The sequence below is a fragment of the Papaver somniferum genome, chromosome 5, assembly GCF_003573695.1.
Source record: "Papaver somniferum cultivar HN1 chromosome 5, ASM357369v1, whole genome shotgun sequence".
Classification (NCBI taxonomy): Eukaryota; Viridiplantae; Streptophyta; class Magnoliopsida; order Ranunculales; family Papaveraceae; genus Papaver; species Papaver somniferum.
The window spans coordinates 145,656,892-145,666,285 of NC_039362.1; the positions used below are offsets into that span (position 1 = coordinate 145,656,892).

Below are 9,394 nucleotides of genomic sequence, written 5' to 3' on the forward strand. Positions count from 1 at the left end.
TTTTTTTCTTTTTTTTTTTTTGGTATCTCAATCACTCTATTTCACCCTAGCAATGGTAACAACTTGAGTTGTGTGCCCCACCAAATCACTTAAGAAATAAAAATAGAAGGGATTAGGATTCAACGAGATATGGCGAAACTACCATGTTTTTTTTAATTCTAACACCTGAGCTCTGTGCTTTTATGAATAGACTCTTTAAATGTTTCCATCTAATCAGATTGGTTCCTCAACTCCTACAACCAAGATGTTCCCATCCACTTAGATTGGTTAGTGCCAACCTTAATAAGCATAAATTTCTAGGCTCTGGAGTTTATTTATTGCAACTAAAACCTAACAAAAAGTTTCTTCCTGATTAGTTATTTTCCGTGTAGTAAAAGGGTTGTCGTTCACTCGGACTTGTAGAGATTAAAGTTTTTTTTAAATAATAAATAAATGATTTTATACAAAATTTATTAACAGGATGAAGAGACACTAGGACGCAGGATTTCACAACTTTTCATATTCTTGTGGTTCAGTCATTAACTCTAGACAATATAGCTCAAACAAAAGAAATTGTGACTCTAATTCTTTGCCAAAACTAGATTTCTTAAAACATTATTTGTAAGTCGTAAGCATGACGCATCAAAAGTAATTTAAACTAAGCATGCGACATCAGACAAAATAACAAATAATTAATAGATATCATTAAACAATTAAATCTATGCAAAAAGTCATATAAAGAAATAACCATTTACCACAATCATGAAAAGTTGCTTCCTTCGTTGTCCCAGTGATGGGTTCTAGCTCCGCATATTGGAAACACGCTCAAAAGTTGATTTCATTGCTCAAAGGAGGTGTACAAATGATGAAAAGGAGAAAATAATGAAAATCGGGTGTTTGCAACGTTTTTAATTGTTGCAAACACCGTTACAAAGAACGATAATCGAAAGGTGCTGTAGTATGTATGACCCACACATGGCTGTCGTTGTTACTATAGCTTAAACGACTGCCCCTGTTGGTGCTTTGTTCTTCGTGTTCTCCTTTAATGGCAGCAGCAGAGACAAGCTCTGCAACTTTTTCTTTCTCGTTCCTCTCGGCTCTGTCTCGACCCCAATCTCTTCATCGCTTTCCCAAACTGTTTTGCCTTGTATTTATAGTGAATTGGAGCCAAAAATCCGACCATTGATTGCATATATTCTCCATTTAATCCAAATATTCTCGGCTGCCAATAATAACGAAAATTTCCATTTTTAATCCCATGCACGCGTTAACTTTGATCCTGCACGCTCCCAAATGTCTTCTCCACGCCTCAACACTCTTCCAATGCTAGTAGGACTCTTCCATGCACACAAGAACTCCATTTTTGCTCGTGTTACAGTGCACGTGCTCTGTTTTGGGCACAAGGATCATCACGCGTTTTCCAGCCACTTCTGATCAAACCCACTGCCCATAATGTGTTCCTCATGCCATATCACATCTTCCTACCAAGTTTGAGCGATTGAATCTCCCTAAAACATCTTCATTTTGTTGATTGAAACTCTAACAGTTGAGAACTTCATTTCCCGCCAAAAAAAGAGTTTTTGAATTTAAAGAGATGAAGTGCCCCTAATCGCCTGTGGAGTGTAAATAGCAAATGCCCAACTGAGGTGCCCCTTAGTAATTGGGTTGCCCCTTAACCAAAATGAGAGTCCGAATAACAAATGTCCTCCGGGGATGCCCTGCATAATTTTTCGAGCAGATCTTTCCAAAAATGTTTATTTCCTAAAAAATACATAAAAACACAATATTAGTACAAAAATAGAGTTCCAACAATACGGACATTGAGGACAAATTAGACACAAAAATGTGTCTATCACTTCCCCACTCCCAAACTTAAACCTAACATTGTCCTCACTGTTTCTAATGAAAGAGCAATACCAAAAAGTAAAGTAACATGAGGAACAGTAAAGAGAGAGGTCGGAAAGATAGTACCTGGGTGAAGAGAGAAATCAAAAACTAATATACAACATACAATCGCCTCGATGGTCAATCAAGGGTAAACAGGGTCCTCCAGAGGGACCTCCTCAACATCACCTGTAGGAAAGGGATCTAAAAAGGGTTTCAATCTCTAAACGTCAACCTTCGAAAAACTACTACCATCCGGTGTCTCGATCTCAACGGCTCGATGAGGAAAGACAGTGCGAACAATAAAAGGACACGTCCACCGAGAACGTAACTTCCCAGGGAAAAGATGCAAGCGGGTATCATACAGAAGAACTTTTTGACCTGGAGAAAATGACTTTCTTAAAATATTCTTATCATGCACAATTTTCATTTTGTTCTTATACCCTTTAGCACTATCGTATGCATCTCTACGAATCTCTTCCAACTCATTGAGCTGGAGTTTCCTATGGGCTCCTGCCTTGTCTAGTGAAAAATTTAGCTGCTTAACAGCCCAATATGCTCTATGTTCTAACTCAACAGGTAAGTGACATGCCTTTCCATACACAAGTCGATAAGGTGACATTCCAATGGGGGTCTTAAACGCAGTACTGTAATCCCATAAGGCATCAGTAAGCCTAGAGGACCAGTCTTTCCGATTAGGATTAACTGTTTTCTCTAATATACGCTTTATCTCCCTATTCGAAACCTCTACCTGACCACTAGTCTGTGGATGATATGGGGTAGCTACCTTATGTGTAATACCATATTTCTTCATCAAAAGCCTAAAAGGTCCACTACAAAAGTGCAACCCTCCATCACTAATTATAGCTCGCGGTGTACCAAAACGTGTAAGTATATTATCTTTCAAGAACTCAATCACAACCCTATGGTCATTAGTCTTACACGCAACCGCCTCAATCCACTTAGAGACATAGTCTACAGCGATAAGGATGTATAAGTTACCAAAAGAATTAGGAAACGGACCCATAAAGTCAATACCCCACACATCAAATACCTCAACAACTAAAATAGGGTTCAAGGGAATCATGTTCCTACGGGAAATGGTTCCTAATTTCTGGCAACGTTCACAAGTAACACAGTAACTGTGGGAGTCTTTAAAAAACGAAGGCCAATAGAATCCACAGTGCAATATATTAGCAGCAGTCTTCTTAGCACTAAAGTGACCCCCACAAGCATGATCATGACAAAAGTAAATAATATTGGACTGGTCACTCTGAGGTATACATCTCCTAATAATCTGGTCGGGACAGTACTTAAATAAATAAGTATCATCCCAAAATAAGTGCTTAACCTCGGCTAAAAACCTAGAACGGTCTTGTTTACCCCAATGATGGGGCATTCGAGCAACAACAAGATGATTCACTATATTCGTATACCGAGGTAATTGGGTAACAAAGAACAGTTGTTCATCAGGAAAGCTATCCCTTATAGGAAGGGGATCATCAGGGGAATCAACAACTAGCCTAGACAAATGGTCTGCTACTAGATTTTCGTCAGCCTTTTTGTCTCTAATGTCTGGAGAAAACTCTTACAACAAAAGGATCCACCTAATCAATCTAGCTTTCGTATCCTTCTTAGACAGAAGATATTTCAAAGCAGCATGATCAATATATATTATGATCTTAGAACCTAAGAGATAGGGTCTAAACTTGTCTAAGGAAAACACAATGGCTAATAGTTCCTTCTCCGTAGTGGTATAGTTCAACTGGGCATCATTCAGAGTTTTGCTAGCATAGTAAATCACTTGAAGTAACTTATTTTCTCGCTGACCTAGCACAACACCAATAGCATAATCTGAAGCATCGCACATGATCTCAAAGGGTAGGTTCCAGTTGGGTGCCTGGACTATGGGGGCAGTAGTGAGCAAAGTATTAAGCTTCTCAAAAGCCTCTAAACAAGCATCATCAAAGAAAAACTTAACGTCTTTTGCAAGCAAATTGCAAAGAGGTCTGGAAATCAAGCTAAAATCCTTAATGAATCGACGATAAAAACCTGCAGGCCCTAAGAATGACCTAATATCTCTTACGTTTTTTGGGACCTGTAAAGTTTTAATAAGGTCAACTTTGGCTTTATCTACCTCTATACCCTTCGAAGATATGATATGCCCTAGAACAATTCCTGAACGAACCTGACGTGACATTTCTCCCAATTAAGCACTAAATTCTTTTCCTTACACCTAGTCAAAACTAATGACAAATGATGCAAGCACTCATCGAAAGACGAACCAAACACTGAAAAATCATCCATAAAGACCTCTAAGAACCGTTCTTCCATGTCAGAAAATATGCTCAACATACAACGCTGAAAGGTCGCAGGGGCATTACATAGCCCGAAAGGCATGCGTCTATACGCAAAGGTACCAAAGGAACAAGTAAAGGTGGTTTTCTCTTGGTCTTCTGGGGCAATAACAACCTGATTATAACCGCAATATCCATCTAAAAAACAATAATGACTACGTCCTAACTAATCTCTCTAGCATTTGGTCGATGAAGGGAAGGGGAAAGTGGTCCTTCCTAGTGACCTTGTTCAATTTTCTATAGTCAATACAGACACGCCAACCCGTGGTCACCCGGGTTGGGATTAACTCATTGTTCTCATTCTGGACTACAGTAATACCGGATTTCTTCGGAAAAACCTGAACGGGGCTGATCCACTTACTTTCTGAAATGGGGTAGATAATGTCTGCATCTAACAGCTTAAGAACCTCGGTTCGAACTACTTCTTTCATATTAGGGTTTAGTCGACGTTGAATCTCCCTAGAAGGTTTGGCGTCACTCTCTAAATAGATATGATGCATACAATCAATAGGACTTATACCCTTAATTTCTAATATGGTCCACCCTAAAGCTTCCTTGTTATTCTGAAGGACGGTCACTATCCTACTTTCCTGATCACTATCCAAGTCGGATGCTATAATCACAGGTAAAGTTTCAGATGTGCCTAAAAACACATACTTCATGAAATCTGGTAATGGTTTAAGGTACAATTTAGGAGGCTTTTCTAATGAAGGACCACAGACACATACTCTTAATGTCCAATATGGTTCATATATTTTCAATGATGCTCACCACTGTCGATCTACAAGCTACAAGAGGAGGACCACAATCAAAGTAAACAAAACTGGAGTCCTTGACCACCTCATATACATTTTTGGTTCGGTTTTATACGCAGAATATCGCATGACAAATTATATAACGGTCCTACCACATCTCTCCTCTAATATGTGAGACACGTGATTCGTTAGTTTCCCGAAAATGAGCAAAATCCAGCTACAGACAAAGTCGACCTTCTAGCATCTCCACATGTCCCTACCTCTACACACCATTTCTCTCAGAACTAAGCCATGACTCTGCTCTCACAGATTATTCTTTCTCTCTTTGAAGGCATCGTCACCACTTGACGTGTACACTCTCCTACATCTTCTTCTTCTTCTTCTTCTTCTTCTTTGTCTCTGTTTATTGGTACTTGGTAGGTAGTCAAACCAACCTGGGTTTCATCTCTGTACAGTTCAATTTTGATCATGATTAATGTATTAAGAAACCCCATCATCATTCGAACATCCACAAAATCAAATTCAATCATCCTCAGTTCTCATGGCAAACAAAACCCAAACCTTTCATCAACATCTTCTTCTTCTTCGATTCAGATTCCAACAACAAATAATCCATTAAATCCCAAGACCCACCTCTTAAAACCCATCATTTTGACTCCTAAGCTCCCATTGAGAAAAACAAGAATCGTTAAAAAGAGAATTGAAAAAGAGGATGAAGCAGAGTTGTTGAAAGTAGGTACTAGTGGTCGTGGGATGTTGATTTTGTGTGGATTTGGGTATTGGGTTCAAGGATTTAGATGTTTTCCATGGTTAGGACTGAATTTTGATATGGCTAATACACTTAACCTAAATCCGTCGACATTGCAGTTGGTTCAGAATGTTGCTATCTTACCTATGGTTGCCAAACCTCTATATGGGATTTTATCTGATGCTGTCTACATTGGAGGGGCTCATAGATTGCCTTATATTTCCATTGGAGGTTTGTCCTGAATCCTCATTTCTTAAACTTGAATTCTGTATCTAAGATATTTGATTTATATCACTAAGATCTTAGATTGCCCATTAACTTGTAGATTGCTTTTTGGCACCTGGTTTAGTTTTATGTACTTCACAGGAGGATACTATCTAGATTTGTTTGCTTATTCAAATGTATTTGTAATTAAAAAGATTCCTTGAACATGGGATTTTATTATAATGTATTTTTAAGTCATGATCAACTGTTGAGTTATTGTTGAACCCTTTCGGGAAGAAATCACTTGGTGTCTTTTTGTAGTTGTGAAGTACTCTCAAGTGTAGAATATTTGCATGCAGTGTCATGTAGAGCTTGATTCTGAAAAATTATGTATCTGGTTATAGCCAGGGGCAGCGAACTAATACATCCACCCTTGGTTGCGTGTGAAATGTTGCCCAAACATGGGGCGGAGTCTAGTAGGTCTGAAATAGGAACTCACGGATCTAGTAGTCTAATCTGGATACATTGTGTGGGTTTTGATTCTTTTTTAGGCTTTTTGAGTGCGTCCGTTTTCAGGGTATCATAAGTTATTGATAATTGAATTACATTGTGCAGCACTTTTGCAGGTTCTCTCTTGGGGTTCACTTGCGTTAATCCCAGTTAAGGGGGATGCACTTCCAATATTGATGGCGTGTATGCTGCTTGGTAACCTTGGAGCATCGATTACAGAAGTTACAAAAGACGCCCTTGTTGCGGAGTATGGACAAAAACAGAAAATTAGAGGCCTGCAGTCTTACGCATTCATGGCTCTCGCTGCTGGGGGAATGTTTGGAAACTTATTTGGTGGATACTTCTTAAGCAAAACACAACAACCCAATTTCATGTTTCTATTGTTCACGCTCTTACTTTCTTGTCAGCTAGCACTTTCCGTAACATCAAGAGAGGATTCCCTTGGCTTACCAGGACCCCCGGGTAACTATATCCTAAAGAAGTCGTTCTTTCAAAATCTACAGAAGCAGTTTCTGGATATCATCACAATTATAAGTGATGAGAGTATTTTACGCCCTCTCTGTTGGATTGTAGCTTCAATTCTTGTGGTTCCCATTCTATCAGGAACCGTTTTCTGCTATCAAACACAATGCCTAAAGCTGGATGCTTCAGTTATTGGGATGTCTAAAGTTGTTGGTCAACTGATGCTTCTACTTGCAACTGTGTTATATGATCGATACTGGAAAAGAATTCCAATAAGAACGCTAATAAGCAGGGTTCAGATTGTGTATGCAACATTGCTTCTCCTTGATCTGATACTTGTAGGACAGATAAATCTCAAAGTTGGAATTCCAAACAAGGCCTTTGTTTTGTGCTTATCTGGCTTAGCAGAAACTGTTGCTCAGTTCAGGCTCCTACCTTTCTCAGTGTTATTTATGAATCTCTGCCCACCAGGATTCGAAGGGTCACTTGCTTCCTTCCTAGGTTCAGCCTTTTGTTTGTCTTCAATAATTAGTGGCTTTTTAGGTGTTGGATTGGCTTCTCTGCTAGGAGTATCATCTGGCGATTTCCTGAATTTGAAACTGGGCATTATACTACAGTTTGTTGCAGCTTTGGTTCCTTTGGGGTGGATTGCTTATTTACCCATGTCACGTTCAGGAGAGGAAAAGAAAAAGAAGAAAAGTATAAGAAGAATGAAGAAAAGAGAACATAAAAGAAAATAAGAGACAGAAATGGAAAAGGTTAATCTGGAGTATTAAATCAGACTGAAACGCAACAGATGCCATGTTTAAGACAGTGCAGAATTAAGATTTACTGAGGGAAGACTCTTTCGTATGCTGTCATATAATCTGTGGTTTCCCGTTCCTGATAAACACGTTCATAAGAAAATGGGTTTCTGGTTATCAAAAGGATCGGAACAATATCAAGTAAATGTGGATTCAATCTAGATTTTCGTTGATTCAACTTGGAAAAGCTGCTGACACACTCGTGGTGTTTTTCATGCGCAATGAATCATCCGAAATTTGAGACAATTGGTAAGCGTTTTTGAACTCTGACATTTATGGTTTCTCTGATAAACTTTATTATGAGTCTAACTTTAGTGATGTAAAAGACCGAAAATGGACAATTGGGCAGGTTCTGAAGATTAGTCTGCAATGTTTATCTACATTTAAAAATAGTATCAATCAATTTGCTTTCACAGAATTTCTATTCACTATTGAGTGTATGACTTGATCTGTTTGTTTCTTTTTAGCGTCTAGTTAAGGTTTCTTGTGGAGAAACAATATTTGGTAGCGAGGGTCTTGACTAACACTCGTATTAATCCATTATTATTATTATCTATGTCTGTGGTACTTGAATCTATTTTATGTGCATAAGTATATTTTCAAAACATTTTTTTTTGATATCTAATGCTGTTCTTAGAACTTTAGTCCATCTACATTTAGGGCTGCGAGTAACAATTTTACCCAACGGGTGGGGGGTATTGTCTCTTGTTTGCTCTAATTGTACTCATGTCTTTTTCGATTGCAGTCCTGATGGATGTTCCTGGCATTGGAACCGGATCGAAGACCTAAATTGATCTGCGTCGTCAAAGAAGATTACAAGAGTTTCCATCCACACTGAAGTTTAATAGGCCCAATTTCCTTTGCATTTTGGCCTTCAAAAGAGAGCTGTCTGTGGGTTGTGATGTCAAGATCGACAAGAATCAAACTTTACTATGAAAAAATTCTATGCGAGCATGTTTACATATCTCGGACACAATGGCAAAACGAGGTGCATTTCTTAATGAAGGACAGCGTGAATGATCCCCATGGGAAGCCAATGTTCCTTCTTGGAGTGAGATTTCTTGGTGCTAAGTATCATAGGATCATGTAAAGTTGTTTTTCAAGTATTCATTTTTTCATTGTGCCCTTATCCTGTAAATATTGATTGTGAGTTAAAAATATCAGTATTATCAATTTTGATCGAGCAATCTTACCGTAGTGTTTTTCAAATGTATCCTGAGCAGCATGCTCACGCAAATACTTTCAGTAGCCATCACCCTGGGTATGCCCACGTACCCTCATAGGCCCGCCTGGTTGAGAAATCGGACACGCGTACGTCACACGTATCCATCACGGTGGTTATAATTGGAAGGATCTAGGGCAGTTTACCCATCCATCCATTCATCCAGCTTCCCAGGCAAACAACATCCTCCTCCTTCTCTCCCTCCCTACTGAAAATATAAGGAAGTGGATTGTCTGTCCCTTGAGTTTGAGTTGAGTTCTCTCTTCCTTTCTACCACTACAGCCAGTGCCTCTCTACTTCCGTTTCTACTGTAAAAATCGAGTAAACACCACTGCTGGTGCTTCCATCTAAGGATCGATAGTAACCTTCTGTTCCTGTATTCTTCTTCATCGTCTTTGTTTTAGTACGTGATTCTCTCCTTCTTTACAAGTGACTAAACTCTCTTTTCTTTTCTTTACTCTTTTTTTTTT

General features: G+C 38.8%; 2 protein-coding genes across 4 annotated transcripts in view; both read left to right on the forward strand.

Moving 5' to 3' along the window:
• Nucleotides 1-5,168: 5,168 nt before the first annotated feature.
• LOC113283077 (probable folate-biopterin transporter 9, chloroplastic) lies at nucleotides 5,169-8,881 on the forward strand. 2 transcript variants are annotated; one of them, XM_026532229.1, is made up of 3 exons: nucleotides 5,169-5,954; nucleotides 6,543-7,951; nucleotides 8,448-8,881. In XM_026532229.1, the coding sequence occupies exons 1-2, from the start codon at nucleotides 5,444-5,446 to the stop codon at nucleotides 7,637-7,639; spliced, it is 1,608 nt and encodes a 535-aa protein (XP_026388014.1). In that variant the 5' UTR covers nucleotides 5,169-5,443; the 3' UTR covers nucleotides 7,640-7,951; nucleotides 8,448-8,881. The 2 variants fall into 2 exon arrangements, with proteins under 2 accessions (XP_026388014.1, XP_026388015.1); XM_026532230.1 differs by having other exon boundaries at nucleotides 5,888-5,954; nucleotides 6,554-7,951.
• Nucleotides 8,882-9,085: 204 nt separating this feature from the next.
• LOC113283079 (pre-mRNA-processing factor 39-like) overlaps nucleotides 9,086-9,394 on the forward strand; it is an 8,630-nt gene continuing 8,321 nt past the window's right edge. For both annotated transcript variants that reach the window (XM_026532231.1, XM_026532232.1), the window contains exon 1: nucleotides 9,086-9,327. The gene's annotated coding sequence lies outside the window, so the exon portion shown is untranslated. The remainder of the gene's footprint in view (nucleotides 9,328-9,394) is intronic.